Raw genomic sequence first — 22,004 nt, 5'->3', positions numbered from 1 at the left:
TCTGGATGGTGCTATTGTACACACAGAATAAAAAGATAAACATTTTAAAAATTGAATTCTTTGGAAGAAAAGCAAGCAGCTTGTGCTCTGCACGCCAGGCCTTGGACCTACAGTTGTGCCTTTCGTCGTGACGTGTCTAAACGGTCTTCCTCACCTCCAGCTGCCTTGCGGGGCGCTACGCCTGTCGCAGAACAGATCACATCGCAGTGGAGGGCCAGGAAGCTTAGCCTGGCTGAGCAGCTGAGCCATGCGGTATGTGGTCAGAGCCTGGGGAGTCAAGCCATCCTAGGTTTGATTCCCAGATGGGCCATGTATTACTTACGTAACACAGGACCATACACAAGGTACTTAGCCTCCTGTGCTTCAGATCAGTCATTTGTAAAATGGAGATGATGATGCTAACCTCTAAGCATTTTGCTGAGGATGGATAAATGTATAGATCTAGGCACATGTGAAAATACCTTTTGTAAATTCTATGAATGATGCGTTAAGAGTGTGTGACAAATAGTGGAATATTCAATAAACGGTAATGATGATGATGGTGATGATGATTTATGATTCCTTGAAGTTGTGAGAGCCATGAAGAGAAAACGGGGTTTGCTCCCTTGCAAAATAGTCACAACTAGACCTTCCCAAGGTGTGATCCTGCCTGCAGAGCCCATCACAGGGAAAAGTTAACATTTGCAGTAGCATTTTTATCTTCCATCCTGAGAAAATGAGGTCCAGAGAGCGAGCTAATTATCCAGCACAATAATGGTGCAATAAGACAAGGATCCTTTATAAAATGTATTTTACACCCCTTTTGTTCCTTTTTCCCTGTAGTAACAGCCCAGAGAAGAAATACAAAAAAGGGCAAGAAATGAGCTCAGTTAGCATATATGTTTCCGAAAACTGAGAACCATCTTCCTTGCAAGTCCTGGCGTCCTGGGCTGCATTGCTAAAGCTCTCCTTCTCTTAATCTGTTAGATCTTTACATGGACTTGACTTCTAGTAGGGACCATGAAGTTTTAATTTGTGGTTTCTTTAATGATGAAATCTGACTCCATGTAAGGATGCTACACATTTCTGGTCTAAGGTCACCACTGGAAAACAAGATTTACCATGTGTTCTAGGAACTAAAGTCCCAAATCCCTGGATTCAGAATTCTAAAATATGACTAATCAGCCAGAGTCCTAAGTTTCAAATAGAATTGTTGCTACTTCTAATTTGGGCTCCTCATGGAGTTAAATACTAGGTTAAATTGGCTTTAGTTCTGAGATTATATAATGTAGAACGTATTCAAAGAAATCCAACATTTTGCTCTATTGTGTGTGCTTGATATTAAAACTTGATGGCTGAGGTCTGTGTGGCTGATTTCAAATTTTAATGTTTGAAAGGGAGCAATACTCATATGTCAGCGTAGAAGGAAATAGCTGCCCACATTCAGTAGATTCCCCAAGCTCCTACAGAACTTCAGGTTTTAGGCAGTAAATCTCACTGAGTCAATGAGATGATGGTAACTCTCTAATTTAAGTATACACAATATTAACATGAATACAGCAACAGTTCATCCACCCAAAACTCTGCTTTCTCGCAAATAAGCTTCACCTTGACACTGACAAAAATCAGTGTTAGTAAGTTCATGACTTAAAATCATCCTCTTTACTTCTAGAAGAGTCTCTCAAACCTTCTATCAACATCTTGCCAGCCTTGATATACAGACATGATTATCAAGATTATCTGGTTTCCAATCTACAGCAAATAGAAGAAATAAATCAGCTTTCCATGCCTCATATTTCAGTTTCAAAACCTGTACTTCTAACCACTATTGGCTCAGCCAATCATTCCTCATACAGAATATCCATCTATCGTTCCCAGCTCCAGGTGGTCTTTGCCAGAGCAAATCCTAACCTTATGTCAGCAGTTTCCCAACGTGCTTTTGTTTAAGCAAAGCCATCCTTTTACCAAATGAAATATTATATGGACTATATTAACTAAATAAAAGTATAGCTGCTCTGGTTGAAGTTGGGGTGAAGCAGGGGCACAGGGCCCAGAGACCGACAGGCATAGACCTCAACCTCCCTCTCACCAGCTGGGGCAGCCACACAAACGCTTCCTGGGAAGCCCCAGAGCTCTAAAAAGCAAATAAGAAAGCCAGTGGCCTACTGTCTGATGGGAGATTTGTAGAAAGATCAGACATGCCCTGGTAATTAGTTTTGATACAAATATGAAAGGGCAGCAATAAGCTCAGGACACGAGCCCCCAGGTTTGAACATGTCATCTGGCCACTGTAATGACAAGTCTTCCCTAGTGGAAGATTGTGGAGGGCAGTGGTGGCCTGCAGTCCTCACCTTACTCAGACTCAGCTCACTGTGGTCTCTAGGGTTCATAAGAAAGACAGCGAAGTGAAGAGCGAAAGAGACAGAGCCAGAAGTACATGACATTTTGAAATATGCCCTCTGACATGAGGCATTCTTGGATATTCCCAACTATTTCATGACCCTAAAAACAAGCCATGACTCTTTCCTTTATTACCAAATAATGTGTATATGACATTCCCACCCCATTTCTGATATTTACCCTCATTCCTCACACTTCCCCGAATCCTCACTCCATCCCTGAGGGTTAAGTCCAAGTGATGAGAGAGGTCCAGGGATAAGAGGAAAGTATGTGTTTCAGGCGTTACTTGATTATAATATGGAAGCACCAGCAGACCTGGATATTAGTTCTGTGACTTCACTTTCCACGGGGTCCCTTCTGGTTTGTGGCCATTGATCCCGTGGTTGAGACCTTTATTTTTCTCTCTCAGCTCCCATCATAAAAGAGAGCGTGCACAACTGGTTTTATGTTTAAAGACTATAATTAACAGATGTTTAAACCAAACAACCAAAACCTGTCTCTCCGTCTCTGTCTTTCTGTCTCTCTGTCTCTGTCCCTCTGTCTGTCTCTCTGTCTCTGTCCCTCTGTCTCTCTCTCTCTCTATATATATATGTGAACATATATATGTTATATGTCTTATATCATTGAGGAGCATGTCTAGTTAACTCTGGTGGCTGGATGTTTTTTAATGTTTTTCTGTGTATCCAAATTTTCCTACATGAACATGAATTATTTTTATACTCAGAAAAATATACATTTTAATGAAGCTAAGCACACAAATGCCATAATCTGAAGAAACTACCCAGAGTTTCAATTTGTATAGTAGTTTTTACTCCTAAACTTTAAAAATCAACTGAATATTGTGAAAAACATTTCTCACTATCTTTCCTGGTCTTATTTCAACAGGCCATCTGAGCGTGCCAATAAGGAGATGTCCAAGGAAGAGATGTCTCTGGATTCTCTTTTTTTCTGCAGTAACACTGCATTAATTAATATCTTGACAGTCATAAACATGTACTCAAAATAGACAGCAGTCCCGATAAATGTGGGTCATTTTATATTTATTTTTATCCTGTTAGGTGATAACAACTTAAGAATTAACAAAACCATCAAAGAGTATCTCTAAAACTAAAAAATAATATACTTAATGGTCTTTTTAGAGCATTCAGAATATAAATTATTTAAAAATATATTTTCTTATTATGAAGTCTTTCTTTAAACATCAAATCAGGCCTACCCAAACACAGTGAGAAGTGAGAAATGCTTAGGAAGGAACATTTTTATTCTTAACATTTTGATGTATATCCTTTATTTTTTTCCCCAGAATATATATAGAGAGAAACTGTAGAAACCAACATACATAGTTTTGTCCTAGGTTAAATCCAAATATAATTTCATATCCTGAACTTTTACTTAATCTTATCATAACATTGTAAATCTTATCATAACATTTTGCTTTGCATTGCCAAATTTCTATCTAAATCTACAGTGTACAAGAGTGAACACTTCACCAACACCAGCTGTGTGTTACTGAGTATTCTCATTTGGTTTTTAATCTTTTCCAGTTTGATACAGAAAAATGGCATCTTATTTTTATTTGATTTTAATCTAGAGGGTGAGCTTTTTCACACATGCTAACCATTTGTGTTTCCTCCTTTCATGCATTATTTGTTCCTCTCTTTTTGCATTGTATTAATTTTTTTCTATCAATTTCAATGAGCTTCTTTCACAAAAATGCTTTAATCTCTTATATACCATATTTATTGCAAGCATTTTTCTCATTTTGTTCTTTGCCTTTTAATTTTGCTTATTGTTGGATTAACAGTTTAAATATTTATGTAACTAAGTATATTGATTTTTATTTTTGTGGTTTCTTCAATTGTTTTTAAACTTAAGAAGTCCTTCTCCATATGAAAAGTCAATAAATATTCACTTCCATCTTCTTTTGATGGCTTGATTTTTTACATTTAATCCACTTGAAATTTACTTTGGTGTGTGGTAACAGATGGGTTTTTTAAACAATTCTATTTTCCAAACAGAAAACTAATTTTCCCAGAACTTTTATTCCTTTTCCCACTGATTTGCGTCCTTTAGAGGATATTAAAATTTTATATAAACTCGGGTCTGGTTCTGGCCTTTCTAGTCTGTTGATCTGTGTGTCCGCGCTCTTGGACTGCACCCCACTGTCATTACAGTATTACACCCTGTCTTAAGGTCTAGTAGAGCTATTCCTAAGACATTACACTTTTTTTCCCATAATTTTCTCAGCTATCCCTCCTGCTTATTCTTCAAGATAAAATTCATAACTATTTTGTTAAGTTTTGATAACAGTACCTTTGGAAGTTTTGATGAGAATGAGGAAGAAATGTTTAGAACTTAATGTGATGAAACTTTCTAACCCTTGCTGTGGAATTTGTAAGAAAACTACAATAATTAAAATTACATATCAGTTGTGTGGAAGAAAACATTACAAAGATATCTCTTTTCCCCAAATCATCAGTTTAGTGGAAATCTCTTCATTTACTGAATATGTAGTGTGGCTGGGGCCTGGACCAGCGTCTTTTGAAAATGCAGAAACCCTGGATCATGGGTCCGAGATGAGAAAACACTTATTCGGTCAGGGATAACTGGCAGAGGCAATGAGAGGGAGTGGTAACTCATCTGCAAACTTGGACTTATTTATTGCTTATGCCAAAATATGGAGAAAATAGTTTACTGGGTGAATATTTAGATAAGCCCCTTGGAGTGGGAAATGGAGGGTAGAGGAAAAATTCCAAAAGCCATGCCTGAGTAACAGCCCAGGGCTCTTGCTAAGAGTCTAGAGGAGATGGGGGTGGAAATCGGCTGGCTTTGGTTTTGCAGAGTGGTGTACGCAAAGGGTGAAAGTGGAATTGTCTGGAATAGCAGAGGCAATGGAAGGAAGGGAGGAGCAACGAGGAGGCTGGAGAGGAACTTAGCGGGAGGAACAGAGAGATGTCCGCTTGTGAATTTATTAAGTTTTGCACACTGTACAACACAAACCATCTTCTCCTTTGACCACAAGAAACCCTTTGTTACATTTGTTTGACGTCTCAGAGTGCTGGGTCTTCCTTCTAAAAGGATGTGGGTGGGAAGAGGCCTGCTACGGGGCAGCCAGTCAAAACTAGGCTACATAGTCCAGTGCTGGAGGCAGAAATCCCGTCACCCAGCAGCCCCACTCTGGCCAATCTGGCTGCATCTATCCACTTACTTTCATCCTTCTGTGTTTCCATCCCTACTGTCTGCTCTGTCAGAGAAGTCCTTCTGAATTTCAGTCTGAGTTGTCAGTGGAGGCCGATCGCCCCAGACTGAGTCCATTCCTCTCTCTCTGTTGTGCTCGCCCTGTACTACTACAGAAACTTTATTGCTGCCTGAGATGTTAAGTCAATTGTATGAACAGTCTATCCTCATTATTTGTTGATTCCATACCTGGGAATTTGCCTACGATTTATTTATAACCTCAACATTGATAGTCATTGTGCCTTCTCAGTCATTTGCACACACGTCAGAGCAGGGTAAACCCTGAGTCCTCCCTCACACGCAAATGTTCCCAACCGAGGTGAAGCAGCACCACCCTGTTCAGCTCTCACACTGTAACCAGTGTCCTTTTTGCGATATATTTACTGCCACTTTTTCACATTTTTGTGCTTTTTCTCAGCAGTTTCACCATTTAAAATGGCTCCCAAGCATAGCGCTGAAGTGCTGTCTAATGTTCCTAAGCACAAGAATGCTGGGACAGGCCTTAGGAGAAAATATGTGTGTTAGACAAGCTTTGATCAGGCAGGGGTTATAGTGCTGTTGGACGAATCAGCCACATACATTAAATGATTTGTCTTTAAACAGAAACACACAAAACTGGATTATGTATTGAACAGTTGACAAAAATGTTATGGTTTGCAGGAATCTAACCCTGTTTCGTGGTTTGTAGACCATAACTACTATGAATAATGAGGACCCAATAATATTTATCTGAAACTTACACCCCAACAGCAACTTCCTTAGCAAGGGCTTCCTTTTATTCATCTTTATACCTGCTAAGTATCTGGCCCAGTGCTGGGCACAGAATAGAAGCTCAAAGAATATTTATAGAATAGAATGGGCTGGGAAGGGATGAGAGAGGTTGAAATGGGATGGACTGGAATAGAGCAACATTTACACAGATTCTTGGAGACAGGGTGCTCTTAGGGGCAATACTCTAATGGCATAGGGAGACATAAGAAATAATAGTGATGGTTAATATTTATTAAGCATTTCTTATGAACCAGCACTTCACTAAGCATGCGATCTGCTTATATCATGTAACCTTCACAACTTTTTAGTGTGGGCAACCTTACGATCCCCATTCTGTGGGATGGTGAAATGCCTTGTCCAAGGTCACCCAGCCCTCACACTGCTGAATGGGGCTCTAGTCTAGATTCATTTGCCCCTAGAGGCTGCGCTTATAACCCCCAGGTTAAGGGTGAAAGGTGGGCTTGGGAGCGGTTATAAGCCATGAGTTCCATCAGAAAGTGAGCTCTACAAGAGGAAAAGAGGCCCTTGAACAGAAGGTAGCCTACATTACCGGCTCTCCTCAGCCTTAATGGGAAGACACTGATGCAATTAATGGTGATTTTTCTCCCCATGGCTGGCAACGACACTGTTTTTTGTTGGATTCCAGAAGCAGCTGGCAGAATTCATGTATTACTCATGTTACCATCGCACTTTGCTGATGGCTCACGTACTTGAGACTCACTCAGTGGTCAGGGCTCTGTCCAGGCCCTTTCAGAGATTACTACAGGCCTCTGAATGTGGCTGAGCTCCTGCAGCTGCTGTGTGTTTCTGGCTCCAGTTCCACACCTCTTGGCAGATGGTTTGTGTGAAAAGCACTGCTGACTCTGGGTGTGAGATATCCAGGGCAAAGAGGCTGGGACAGCCAGGCAGTGCAAAGCAAGCTGCCAGGGGCCTTGCATCTGTGGCCATTAAGCACTTATGAGAGAAAGAAAGGAATTTATAAATGAGTGATTCAGGGGCTCTGCAGAAGGTCACTCCTTTGAGCCCTCCTGCTGGTGGAGAATGGCTGATGCTGGGCTAATTTGTGAAGTCAACTCTAACCCGCCCATCACCACGCTGGTGGCAAAGACCCCAAATATCCTCCATCATGCATGGGTGGTGATGGTTGGGTGGATAAAATTAGTAACCATATTAACATCTGCCTAGTGTTGTCTAAGTCGAAGCATTGTTCTAAGTGGTTTACATGAACTAACTTATTTAATCCTCCCCCAAGAGGTAAATGCTATCATGATGCTTATTTTACAGACAAAGCCAAGTACTTACACCACAGCACAAAACTAGTAGTGGTTGTAGCAGATCGAATTGTTGGTCTCAACTCTTCAACCTTCCCTGCATCTATACACTCGCTTCAGCCTCATCACAGGCACAGTGTACCTCCCAGCCCTTGGCTGTGGGCATGGCACTTGACTTTGGGATTGACGGTATGCTAGTTCTGAGCCTAGGCCTTAAGAAGCCTCACTCGTTTATTAGTTTCTCCTTAGCCCTCTTGTGTTTCTAACATCACCGTGAGAACAACACACCCTGGGTAATCTGCTGATCCAAGAAGGATGAGATACATGGGAGCAAAGTCACCAGACAACCCACATCCCTCCAGCAAGAAGCAGAGCTGCCCCAGCTGCTGCAACCTGCCGCAGAACCATCTTCCTGCGTTAAGCATAGATCAGCCACACCTCAAATGACCCAAAGACATGTAGTAATGATAAATGTCATTTTAGCCACTGAGTTGCGGGAGTCATTTGTTACACAGAAATAGCTAACTACTACAATGAGAAAGCTGGAACGCAAGTTCAGGCAGTCTGACTACACAGGACATGCATTAAGCTCTAATCTACCTTGCCTTTCACACTCCCTATTAAAGTGAAGAAGCTTAGTGTCTGCTGAGCTGAGTGAGCTGGAGCAAAGTGCTGAACTCTCTGGGCCTGTGTGGGCAGCTGTCAGACGAGCAGGTTGAATCACATCAGCATTTCATGAGGTGCAGGACATTAGTTCCACATGATACTCAGTTAAAAGGAAGAAAGGACTCTACGCTTCTCTTGGAGTTAGTATTCTCTGGGACCCTTCAGAACACTGGACTAGATAGTCTTTTAAGCTTTGACAGTTCTAATATTCTGTTATTCTAGAGATCAGTGTGTGGCCCCTCCATGAAAACATCTACCTCCATTACCACATATTTGTGAAACTAAAATAATTCCCTAATTCAGGTCATTTGGGGACCATGTCCAGGGGAAGGGCAGAGTGTCTGTGATGGCAGAGGTCTTTCCCCAGTTCCTTCAAACTTCTGCATATCCTCCTCGCACCCTGAGCCAGTGATGGCAGAGAGGATCTCACCTCTTCTCCTACCAGATCACCCTGCAATCAAGCTTCCAGAAAAGCACATGGAAAGAGGAAGCTGCCAGGACATGGGACATCTCTCAGAGGGAATCTTGGCCTGCCTACTCCACTTCCCTTCCTCCCTCTTACTCCTCAACCCTAGCTCTGCCCATCTACTAGAAACGATTTGCATCAGCACCTAATTGCCAAATTCTCCAGTCCCTCTCCTTACCCTGCTCCTGCCTCTGTAATTTTTGGTGTGGTTGAAACTCCCTCCTCCCTTGGCTTGTCTCATTGAATGCCTTCAGTTTCCTCTTCCTCTACCCATATCTCCCCTTGATATAGGTGTTCCCAGAACTATCCTGCCATCCTCTTCTTGGGTAATCTCATTCCCTCATAAAGCTTCACCCTACATCCTAACAGCTTCCATAAGTGTCTCTGTCCCTGCCCACTCAGCTGATCTCAAACTAAATTGCCTTCTTCCCAACCCATCTTCCCAGCTTCATCTCCTGCCACCTGCTTCAGTGTAACCTACAGTGTAGCCAAAAAGAACCACGGCCCACGTGTTTCTTAAAAATTTTATTCCTCATTTTTCATGCTTTTCCCTCTGCCTAGAATGCCTCAACTTCTCACTTCCACTCCTGATTTTCCACAAAGCATAATTCTACTCATCCTTGTCAAATGTCGCCCTTTTGGTGAAACACCTGTTCTCTTCCAGGATTACTCACTCCAGCTTCCATGCTCCCAACATACATTGTCTGCCTCTATTAGAGCAGAACTTCTCACCCACCAGACTGCAAGCCACTTGAGGTCAGGTCCTTTTCTTAACCATCTTTGTAACTCCCATGCCTAGCAGATTCCCAGGACACAGGAAGGGCTAAGTAAACGTTAGCTTGAATGAATGAATCTAACTGACCTACCCATTCCTCTACCGGTGGGCATTGCCCACTGGTTTGGTGGCTGATTGCTGGGCCTTTTTGGGGATGCCCAGTATGCCCAAGGGGGAAACAGGTCTTGTTTGTGCTTTATTAACAAATGTCCACTTTCCAGGTTTCCTAGGAGAAGCAAGATTAGAGATGAAGACAGTGTTTTGAGACAGGTTGGTCACCATGAGAATCTCCTTCACTTTGTGCGTGTCACTAGGATAGTATTAATTACATGGCCAAATTACTTTTCTGTTTTTCATTTGTGCATGCACATGTGTGCGTGCGCATGCTCACACACACACACACACACACACAGAGTTCTAAAGAGGATTGGCTAGCTTATTCGATTAGAGCAGTGTCTCCCAAACTGCGTTAATTTACGCATCCCTTTCATGATTCTTGCTGAGTCTACGTGCTACCTGTACGATTGTTCTATTGACCACTCTCTTTAAATTAACTCAGGTTTTTTTCCTTAGCCTCATATTAAGCTATAATATTCATGAAGTTAAATGATTGATATGATACATATACACACACTTTTGTCTATATATACAGACAAATAAATATTGTAATTAAAAATATTCTTCCAAGCATCACGTAAAATCACCTTTTTGGCCAGGAGTAGTATATATAGCACACTTAGGGAAGAACTAGGTCAGAATATTTAATCCAATGCAAAACCATTTATTAAAGCATTTCTCTGCCAGCCAGGATACTATGTCCGGTGCTGAGAACATTGAAATGTCAAACACAGTGCATAGCCTAGTGGGCAAAACCAATAAGCAAACTGTTGATTGTAATTTAATGTTCTAAGTCTTATGACAGAGGTAAGCACAAGGCTGCCTGTATCAGACATCTCTTGAGCTCGAATGCATCATCCCCATCTCAGCTCTGGAAGCAGCTGCTTCTGCCTAGGCCACTTCGGAGCAGGCCTCCACCAGCTTTGAGCAGGTGTAATCTCAAAGTAGCTCCCCCAGAGTCCACGCGAGAATATCTCACTTCCTCCCGTGGGACTTTCTCTGGCACACCAGCATAGGACACCTGCGGGAATTCACTAGCTGCTTACATCTACATAACCCTTGTGCAAAGGTGGAGGGTAGCAATGGATGAATGCCTCCCCTTCTTCCTCGCAGGTGAAGAGTTCTGAGTCTCATTCCATAAGGCTCCTCGGAAGGTCTGGAGCACCAAGGCACCTATTGCAGCAGCCAACATGGTCCTGGCACAGTTCCATTTCCCTAGTCCCTCACTCTTGTTCCCTGAAGTCACTTCCCAAATAATCTACCTGCACATACGCCTTTGCCTCAGGCCATGTTTTTGGTGGAATCCAGGCTAAGGCAAGTCCCTAACCCCATGCAAGGAGGTTAAGGAAGACTTCTTGGAAGAAATGACGCCTGAGATAAACCTTGAAGCATGAATAAGTCAGACGGGTGAAGAAGAGACTGTGAAGAGGCCATTCTTGGTAAAGGCAACAGCAGACACAAAGATGTGGGGGCTTGAAAGTGAAGTTTCAGAAACCACAAAGAACCTGGTGTAACTGAAATACACTTCCACCATAGCATGAGGGACAGAAAATCGCCAGAGCCTGGGGAAGTGGGCAAAGACTGGCTCCTGAATAGCTGTTGACCACAACTAACTACCATTACTGCCCTGCTCTTTGATGCTGAAGTGGTAGCAATGAAGTAAAACAGGGGGGTGTTTAAATCAACCCCGGAAGATTAGAAAGTGCTTTCAAAAGGTACTGGACGCAAAGAGGAATGGAGACTAAAAGGAGGAGGAATTAGAGGAAAGACGGTGGTGAAATGAGGACAGAGCTATTCACACACACAGACACACAGACACACAGACACACAGACACACAGACACGCACACACACACAAACACTCCAAGATGGGGCCAAAAATCCAATAATGAGCTTGGTCAGAAGTGAGGCATATTCCACCTGGAAGTGACAATTCCACAGTAAATTGTCAAGAACTAGGAATTAGATTTGGGATAAATGAGATGGGGACCCACAGATGACAAATCATCCTAGAGCCTCTGTTTGGTCAAGACCAAAGAAAAGAGGAAATTAGGGGCTGGCAGGAGAAAAGTAGGGAGAAGCATCTTGCCAGCTGGTAGGGCCACAGGAAAGAATTCTCCCACCTGACACTCCAGATTTTTAGCAAAAGCCCAAGAATGCACAGTTCTAAGCTTTGCTCTCCTTGTCCCTGAGACAAGGTATCAAGGTTGAGTTTCCCCAAAGAAAGCGAGGGAGCTCCATCTGGCCTAGAATATGAATTGCCTGCCCTCATGGATGGAGATGTGTTTTGAAAGGACTGATGTAGGTGACATAAGAGTCCCCAGCTTTGTTTATAAGCAAACAACTAAGATCATCTGATTTTTATCAAGTATTCATCATGTACCAACACTGTGCTAAGTACATTTAAGTAGTATCTCTTAAAATCTTCTCCCAAAACCACATGAGTAAGTACTGTTATCAGCCTCATTTTCTAGGAACAAACCTGAGATGACCATGCAAAGTTAGAACACAGCACAGCGAAGTGTTTGAAAGAGCTAAGGTTTTGGGTGCAGGTCATTCTCAGTTTACCTCTTGTCTCCAGCACTTCCCATTGAGACAATGTGGTCACTCAGGACCATTCACTTTCAAGAGACAGAAACCAACTCAAAACAGCACAAGCAAATAAAAGTAACTGGTTCCCATAACTGGAAGGGGCAGATGGGTCCCTGACCTAAAACCACTGGACCCAGGGCTCAAATAAAATCACAGTGCCTGTCTTAGTTCTGTTTTCTCTGTTATTGTTTTCATTCTCTTCTACCAAAGACATGCTTCCATCAAGTGCCCAGGGAAGCTGGTAGCTCCATGTGTACAGTGTCCTCACTGAAAAAAGAGAATATCTTGCTCATAAATGCCCAGAGAAAGAATCTAACTGGCCCTTTTGGGTCATGCATCCTCCAACTGAACGAACTGTTCTAGTCAGATGGACGGTATACTCTGAGATCAGTGATAGTCCCATCAGAATCACATGGAGGGAAAGCATGGCAGCTCTTGAAAATTAGGGATGTTAGACAGTCCAAAGTAATGGATATCCACTACATTTTAACCTTGGGCAGGTCACTTAACCTTCGTGAGTCCCAGTTTTGCCATCTATTAAAAAAATGAATAATACCTATTGTGCAAGGTTGTGAGATATTAAAAATCATATTAGGGGCCAGCCCAGTGGCATAGTGGTTAAGTTTGTGCACACCGCTTTGGGAGCCCGGGTTTCACAGGTTTGGATCCTAGGTGTTCACCTGCACACCACTCATCAGGCCATGCTGTGGTGGCATCCCACAGGCATAATAGAAAAAGGCTGGCACAGGAGTTAGCTGAATGACAGTCTTCCTCAAGCAAAAAGAAGAGGATTGACAATGGACATTACCTCAGGGCCAATCTTCCTCACCAAAAAAATGAAAAAATTAAATACTTGCCAATAGAGGCATTCAATCTGTGGTAGTCATTTTTGTTATTACCGGTACTGTTATTGTTTTGTGGTTGTTTTTGACACAGGGATCGGAATCTGAATCCCATCCCAGATTCCCAGATGTCTAAAGCACTCCTGTCCCCAGGGCGGAGTCGCCTTTGGCTCTGCAGCCAGACGCCTTGCACAACTCAGACCCTGTGTGCCAAGGTTAAGCTGGTTCACCGTCTGACGGCCGCAGAGCAGTGAGTGCCTCCCCAGGCCCAGCAATGTCAATACTGCCTTCCTGACTCCGCCTATTGTATCTGGAGGAAAGTGGCTGAGCATTGTCTTCCAGCACTCCCCCCAGGAAGCATGATATCACCCTCTAACAAAAGCGGGAAAGCTGACAGATCTGCTGAGATGGGTGTGACCACCACACACACCTCACTGGTCAAGCCCTAGGCAAGGGGCTGTGACAAGCAGAGAGCAAACAGCAGCCGCCCATGATGCCCCTCAACTGGCTGCCTGATGGGCACCTTTGGCTTGTCTTTCTTACACCCACACCATGTTAGACACAGAACCACCAGGCAGTGGGAATGCACTCCCTCTAATCAACAGATGTGTCGAAGAGTCAAGACTCTGTCCATCCGGCAGATCCACGTTTCCACACCTGCCCCTGCAGCTATGGGAAGGGACAGGGGGAGAAGGATGGTCAGATTCCTGAAGAGACAAAAGGAGGCAGTGGGGGAGGGATGGAGAGGGAAGTAGGCATGGCTCAATCTAAAAAACATTCTGCACATGTGATGTGAGTTAAGGAATATCTGGCCAGACTGGTGGGAACTGGGTTATCTGTTTCAAATTCCAGCAGTAAGAGAGGCAACTTTCGACATTCCTCTTCCTGAAGGCTGAGAGTGATGCCAGCTGATCCTCCGACATCCCTTCCAGCTCTGGTTCAGTAATGCCATCAGTGCAGCTGGCTCTCTGTAAAACAACACACCTGTAGTCTGGTGTCCCCACTCCAGGCCCAGACGCTGACACTTTGCTGGCCCCATCTTACTGTCCCCTTCGGAAACTCTCTCCTTCCTTAGCTACCACAACACCAATTCTCTAAAATCCCAGGAAAGGAGTCCGGGTTTGCTTCACCTGTTAACTCCCTGACTGCTTCTTCACAGAACCCATGGCTGTCTCCTCTTTCTCTTCCCTTCACTTAAATCTTGGTATGCACCCATGCCCATGGCTTCACTTACCATAAACCATAATTTCTATGTCTCAATTCCATGCTCAATCCTCTTCTTCTGAGCTTCAGACCCAGAGAGTCAAATTTTGCTAAATATCCACCTTTATGTGAAAATTCAAAATCAACATGTACAAAATAATTATTTGCTCCAACCCAGACCATCTCCAACAAGTCCTGCAGCCATGCTTCCCAGCACACTGAGCGGCACAGCTATTGCCCAAAACAGAACCTTGGAACAATGCTCATTCTCCCCCCTTCTCTCAACTTCCCACATGCAACCAATCACCACCCGGACAGTTTCACCTCCTATACTCTCAATCGCTCTCTTCATCCCCTTCTTCAATCCGCCACTTCATCGAGTCCTTCCTGCCTGGAGCATTGCGAAGCCAAATTGTTCCAGGCTTACAGTCTCTGCCACGTCAATCCATCCCCTACACTATTATCAGAGTGAATTTTCCAAGGCATAAATCAGATATGATAGAACAAACACCATACAAAATTTCAACAGAATGAGGGACAAGCTACTTAAAATGGCCCACGAGGCCCTTTCCGATCTGACGCCAACGTTAGTCCTCCACCTCCGCCCTGCATTCCAGTCTTCCTTGACTTCCTCGAGCTTGCCCCGCTATTTCACACCCCCTGCTCCCTCAAATGGAAAGCTCTTTTCTCCCTTTTTCCTTTTCATCCTTTTAGTTTTAAAATCATTCAGCTATGAGTAACTCATAACTATAATTGGCCATAATTTTGGTAATATTCATGACTATTTAGGAGTTCTTGCAAAGTGAGGAAAATCTACCCTACAGATTGTTTTCAAATATTATTAATTTTATTCATACTAAGTTTAGCAATTAATGAAGTTGACATTATATGTTTTTAGACATTTAATTATTATGTTTAATTTAGATTTTAACGTTTCATATTTTATTATTGGAGCCAATAAGAATTTTTGTAGCTCTTGAAAAACCAGATTTTGTACGTACCCTAATATAGCAGTTATCACAGCATCTTATAATTCATCTGCTATAGTCATCTTTCCTACTAAATGTGAGTTTAGCAAAGGCAAAAAAATGACTCAGCCTTTTTTGCATTCCTGGTGTCCAGTACAGTACATAGCACAAAGTAAGTCCTCAATATGTGTTCATTGATTGAAATGAGAGTTGAGTAAATGAATGAATGAATGATAGGCAGGTAACAACTCAATAAATGTGTACTGAGTAAAAAGTATGCATCTCTTTTGGGTAATATTCAACAATTGTACAATACCTACTATTAGATAAAGGACTGGTTAAACCCACTTTCATGAGTGTATCTTTTACATTTCATACCTAAGGGAAGAAGGGGGTTTTCTTTTGGCCTTATTTACATCAAATATTTAACATAAACCAACCTTTTAAGATATGAGTGAATAGTACCTGCCATGTTTATGAAATTGATTTATTATTATTTTTGTTATTATCATTATTATTACTTCAACATGGCTAAAACTCTTTCCACATAATTCCTCTTTCTTTCAGGTCTGCTGTGGCATCTCAATGGCTTCTTACAATGGAATATTAAATTTCATTCAATAAAGATTACTGAACATTAAATACATGCACTAGGGAGAATAAAAAAGAAATAATATCCCTTGTCAAAATGTTAGAGGCTAATTGAGCTAAATCTATGTGCCCAAAGCTCAAAGACACAGCCTGTGTAGAAAGGAACTCAGAATTAGGGGAATAACATCATGAGGAAGAGCTGGCCTAGGCAAGTTGAGTTGAATTGTGTTTGCAGAGTGGACCTGGACAATGTCATTTCCAAATGGATGGAACAGTGTGAACAAGAGCCAAGAGGAAAGAATGCATAGATTGTGGAGATGGACCTGGTTGAAGTAGAAGGGCCATAAGCAGGGATACATGGAGAGGTGAGGAGAGGCACTGGTTAGCGGGCCAAGCGGGCTGGCTGGCCAAGTGGTAAGTGACCAGCACAAAATTTGAGGAACTGGATTATGGGGAGGTCTTTTAGAAGGAGACTGCTTCTGTGAGTGGTAAGTGACTCCCCTACGTCCTAGGAAACATTAGACCAGTCTTGAACTAGCCCAGTGGTCCTCACAGCAACACGCCTCTTTTGATTACACCGGCTTCATTTAAGAGAGTTCTTACTGGTGAAGCACTTTACATGCACTATCACACTTGAGGCTTATAACAACTCTGGGAAATAGGCATTCGCATCCATAAAAGATGAGAAAACTGCGACAGAGAAATCAAATAACTTGCCCATGGTCATCCAATTCAAGCTTAACCCCAGGTCTGTGACTTCACAGTCCACACCCTTCACTTCTTCTCCTGCCTTCTTGATTAGCCCTACCTTGGTCCCACAGAGCAGTGGCTTCAAAAGAGTCATCATAGCACACGCACATGTGCTTTTTTTTCTCATAAGGCAGGTTGATTGAGTTAAAATTCAGTGTAAATTGACCATGCTAGGGTCCACATTCAGGAAACACACCAGTTTGATATCGCTGGGCAAAGATCTTTGTGACTTTTCTGAACCCTTATCCACCTGCCAAGTGATCCGTGAGAAGCCACAAAAAGACAGTGAAATGAAAAGGATGTGAAAGGGAGTAACCGTCACACTCCACATCCTCTTTTCACATCCCTAATAGATGATCACCTGACCTTTGCCTGAACTCTCCTCCCGGTGGAGGTGATGGTTCAATTTTTAGAAGGTTTCCATCAGTAAAGCCAAACTGTCTTTGTACAACTCCTTCCATCCCCAGATCCTAGATCTGGCAAAATCGAATGTCAATGAAGGATGTCTTCTATATGGAAACCCTTAAAAACACTGCTCTTCATTTCTTTTCTGCTGGCTAAATATTCCCATATGACATGGTTTCTAAAGCACCTACCTTCCTCTTTGCCTACGCCACTTGCTGTCAAATTTCTCAAGTGTCTTAAGTGTTTAATGGATATGCTTTGAGGGTCGGCCCAGTGGCACAGTGGTTAAGTACGCATGTTCCACTTCTCGGCAGCCCGGGGTTCGCCGGTTCAGATCCTATGTGCGAACATGGCACCTCTTGGCAAAAGCCATGCTGTGGCAGGTGTCCCATGTATAAAGTAGAGGAAGATGGGCATGGCTGTTAGTTCAGGGCCAGTCTTGCTTAGCAAAAAGAGGAGGATTGGCAGTAGTTAACTCAGGGCTAATCTTCCTCAAAATAAAAAAGGTAGTAATGGATATGCTTTGAGCAGTAGTGTGAACTGAAGTGACTGCCATTTCTAACTTGGACCTTATGTTTCTACAAATGCAAACTATTACAACTTATTTTACATTTTCAGCAAGCACAGTATGTGTTGGCTCTCATGAATTTTGTGTATCACCAAAACTCAGGGGTCATTCACTATAACTTGCAACAAACCTAGGTCTCACTTTGAACATACATAATTCATTTATTGAACCCAAATGCACGACTTGATGTTTACCTATTATGAAGTGGTATTTTTGGGTTTGGTCCCACCCTTCCAGCCTAGAGACATCTACTTAAATCCTGATTCTGTGCTCTAACCAATATGCCATCTACAGGGAATAAGTTAAGTGACACAATCACATACATATCTTCTTACGGGTAGAGCCCCAGAGGACAAATTGATAACGTCAGAAAAATTTGGAGCCCACCCCTCTGAATCCCCCAGACGACACAGCATGGCCTTCTGAGATGGACTTTGAAGAGTCCTTCCCTCCTGGAGGGATGTCTTAGAAGAATTAGACCTTACAGGAAGCTCTCCAAGGGTAGGGCTGAAAGGGAAATGCTGAGACTTCCCAACAAAGACAATGCTTAGAAGGGAGCATCCATGAAGAAAGAAAACTCCTCCCTCTGAGAATAATTCCTAGGTGTGTCTCTGATCCCAGCTTCTAGACCTCCACCCTTGATTACTCAGACTTGATACTGGCCTTCCAAGACCAGCTCTAACAGGGAGGTTCCATCTGGGACCACTTCCCTGATCTTATAACCGAATTGCCTCTGCCACTCAAACAAGCTATCCACTCTCTCTGAATCCAGGTTGTTACTTAAAATGTCAAATAAGACAGGAAAGAAGGCATGCTACTAGAGACTTCCCACCAGATCATGGTGATCACATAGGACATACGATGATAAAGCAGAAAGAGTGATTTGTTTCATTTTGTTCTTCTGTACATATGACCCTTTAGAGAAAGAAGCCTGGTTTGGTGAGGATGCGGGAGTAGGGAAAAGCTAGTGTGTTTATTAGAACTTGTTAATAAGCTGAAATTGGCCACAATTCTCAGTTGGATGAGAATGTACCAGAATCCAGGTGGGTTTAGGGGGAAGGCTTCTGAAAACTACATACCTCCTCCAACTCTCTTATGGGTCAGCATCTGCCACCATGATTGAGGCAAATGTGATATATTTTTTCAGTTCTATTTGTTCTGAAAAAAGGAATGAGAACCCACAGGACTAGAGAGATAAACCCATAAGCCATAAGTCCCTTGCCCCACTGCTGTAGTCCACCGGTGGAGTCTGGTGTGAGGAATGGGCCCCTATGCCTGTGGACACGGTCATGCTGGATTCTTGTTATTGCAATTGCCAAGCCTTGGATATTCATGTTCATAGAGGCTTAGACCAGGGATGTAAGGTAGGATTCAACACAACAGACCTACCCCAGAAACAACCTTGTTAGTGTCACCCTTCCTTTTCAATAGGAGCATGAAGCCCTCTCCTTGGGCCTCTGCCTGCTGAAGTCAGTGCTGTGTTTTCAGGGATCTAAGGTCTAGACACGGAGAAATTATTGTGGCCACAAAACTTTTTTGTTTGATTATATGACAGCTCTTCTGAGCCTATATTGCAAAGTACCATAACATAGTCACTCTGAGGAAAAGAAGTGAATTAAAACTTGTGTGTGTGTTTCTGTGTGTATGTGTTTTATTTAACCTAAAAAGTATCTCAGAGCGACTGTAGACTGTTGGGCTTTGCATTACTGCAAGCCCTGGTGTAGAATCAGTTCCAGATTTCACGTCACTGATACATACGTCACACAGAAAAGAAACAAACCCAACATAGAATTGTGATAATTATTTGGTTTAAAGGTACATATTATTGGAGAAATCAACATTTCTACGTTAACATAGACAACTTCTATGTAAATATTGAAACCATCTCAGATAATCTTTCACTTTCAGCAATGTGTATTATACATCATTAGTCTTAAAAATATTATTAAATCCTCAATATAATTGGTTGTTGAAAACAAACTGAAGAGCTATAAACAAGTTACTTTACATGAAATTCTCTTAGCTTATTGGATTTAGTTTTTGAATATTTAATAATATTTCAAAGATACGGAAAAATATAAAAATAATATAGCAGATATTTATGTATATTTGGCTCAAATTCTAATAATATAATAGAGCCGGCACCATTAAGTTCAGTAAAGTTTCCCAAGTTCACTTCCCATATCAATTCTATTTTCAGTACAATAATTAGAACGCTTTCAAAGTGAAGGGGAGAGATTGATGGCGATCATGGCTGTGGTTTGCGCTTCAGGTTTTGATAACCCTTTCAGCCAGTGTCCCATAGGGTGAATGAACGACAGAAATATGCCACTATCTAGGGAACCTGAGCAACAGACGCACTAAATCTGAAAACATTCAGGCCAACCGGTCCTTAACTCCACAACAGGTTTCGATACTCTCCTGCGCCCACGGGTCTCCGTGACTGCCTAAACTTTCGTTTCATTGGGCAATGAAGACTTTATGAATTACCATATGCCAAATATTTTTTAAAAACACAATAAAAATTATATAGTGCTAATCTCTCTGACCCCCAACTACAAGAAAAAACAAAAAGCTTAGCATTTGACTGCTTTGACTCAAATAGCATGCCGATATGAAATCTTGATAGAAAAGGATTTTTGTTCTCATTTAAAAATGACAATCTGTACTCTGTCTGAAGTGGGTCCCCATAATTCTCAGCATGAATTTCATTTTATAAAAATTACTGAAGGTTTTCTTTGGAGCAGGTAAAGCCAAGTTTCTTCTTCTTTTTTTTTTCTTACATAAGGAAACAATCACAATTAAGGAGCAATAAAATAAAGTACCACAGTAGCATGTCTCTTCAAACAAAGTGACCTAATCAGCCCTCAGGGTCTGTGGCAACACAGGGGGCAATTACCCAGAAGAGAAATTCTAGAAAAATTACTTCACGCCTCGGGGACTTTGCATTTCAATCCTTACGTATATTAAATGGAGAGTCCCAGAGAAGTCGCCCCTATGTCACAGCTGCCCCTTATTAACCAGCACTAAGAGTTGATAAGAGAGCCCAGAAGCACCAACTCGGTTTAAAACAAAAAAACTAAATTAAAAAAACAAGGCCAAACCTTACCAGAAAGGAGCAAGCTGACTCCGTAGAGAACTAAGCCAGCTAAAGAGTCCATGCTTCCCCAGATCTCTCCATCCAGGTTCTGCAGATGTGCATGAGGTCCCAAGGATCCTTTCAAACACCCAGAGCTTTCCGACTTTCCATTCGCGTGTTCTACTAGGTCTTGTTTACAAGTCAGAGGCAAGAAGGAGCAGCACAGAAGCAGGCTGTAACAGTCTCATTTCTGTCTGAGCACAGGGAGTTTTAAGTTCCTTTTTCCTGTTTCCTTTGTAGATTAGGATGGGAAAGGCTGTATCTTAAAGGCATTTGGTATCAGCAGAGCTGGGGGCACCGTGAGCCCTATCCATCTTGCAATTCATCAAAACACTTATCTATTGCTGTTGCTTCTGCTGCTGCTTTTGCTGCTGCGGTTGTAGGGGTAGAGGAATTTTTGTTGGAAGTGTGGGTCCTGGTCAGCATTTTCAGAAACAATAGGGGTATCCTCTCGTGGGCGGGAACGGCGAATAACAAGCCCTCCACCTATGTATGGTATGCGATGATGGCCCCTCTCAGCCTTCTAACGGCTCTCCTGGGTCCCCTTGGGAGGCCTGACAGAGGGGGCTTTAGGGTGTGGGAGTAGTTTTTGCTTTTGTTTTCTCATTTTAACCACATGGTTTGAATTGGGAAAAGAAGTTTTCGTGTGAGGAGAAAACACAACCCAAAAGGCAATTAATTTAGGTAATTACCGGTGAGGTCAACGCTCAATGTGGCCACAGAGACCAGAGTCCAAAATTGTTAGTCTGTTTTCTTTCACACAGATGGTTTATTTGTTGGCCAAGAGCCCAAAGATATCCATGCTACTGGCTATTGCTTTAGTTTTTATTAACAATTCATCTGAAGGTGATCTAATCTCTTAAAGAATTTGGCATAGAAATCAGCAAGGAGAGGGATTTTGTGGTTATTAGCCAAGGGTGTTTCAGGAGCAAATTATATCCAAAACTTTTTAAAATAACCTATGTAAAAACCAAATATAAGTGATTGGATTGGGATAAAAATATTATTCATAAGAGCAGAGAGAGGCCAAAAGGAAGATAGCTATCTGAGTCACCTTACCTAAAATGAGAGCAGACACCCCAAATTTCTCCAGATGGTAATTTCTCCATAACACAAACTATGACCTTAGAATAGAGTCCATACTCTGTCCATCACCCTGCCCTCATACTTGAGCAAAGAACCGTCTACTCCTCCTTTTCCTACTCACCACAGGAAAAGGCAGAGGCTGCTACTCTTGCCTAATTTCTGTCCCAGGTTTTAGCACA

At 42.3% G+C, this 22,004-nt stretch overlaps 1 protein-coding gene across 1 annotated transcript in view; it reads right to left on the bottom strand.

Moving 5' to 3' along the window:
- Positions 1 to 21,263, bottom strand: part of TEK (TEK receptor tyrosine kinase) — a 106,517-nt gene extending 85,254 nt beyond the window's left edge. Inside the window, exon 1 of the mRNA XM_014853381.3 lies at positions 20,710 to 21,263. Coding sequence (XP_014708867.1) covers positions 20,710 to 20,761 — 52 coding nt within the window. The 5' untranslated portion in view covers positions 20,762 to 21,263. The remainder of the gene's footprint in view (positions 1 to 20,709) is intronic.
- Between the last annotated feature and the right edge of the window lie 741 nt (positions 21,264 to 22,004).

The sequence above is a fragment of the Equus asinus genome, chromosome 23, assembly GCF_041296235.1.
Source record: "Equus asinus isolate D_3611 breed Donkey chromosome 23, EquAss-T2T_v2, whole genome shotgun sequence".
Lineage (NCBI taxonomy): Eukaryota > Metazoa > Chordata > Mammalia > Perissodactyla > Equidae > Equus > Equus asinus.
The sequence above is the reverse complement of the archived record's forward strand: the minus strand, read 5'-3'. Positions and strand labels throughout refer to the sequence as shown.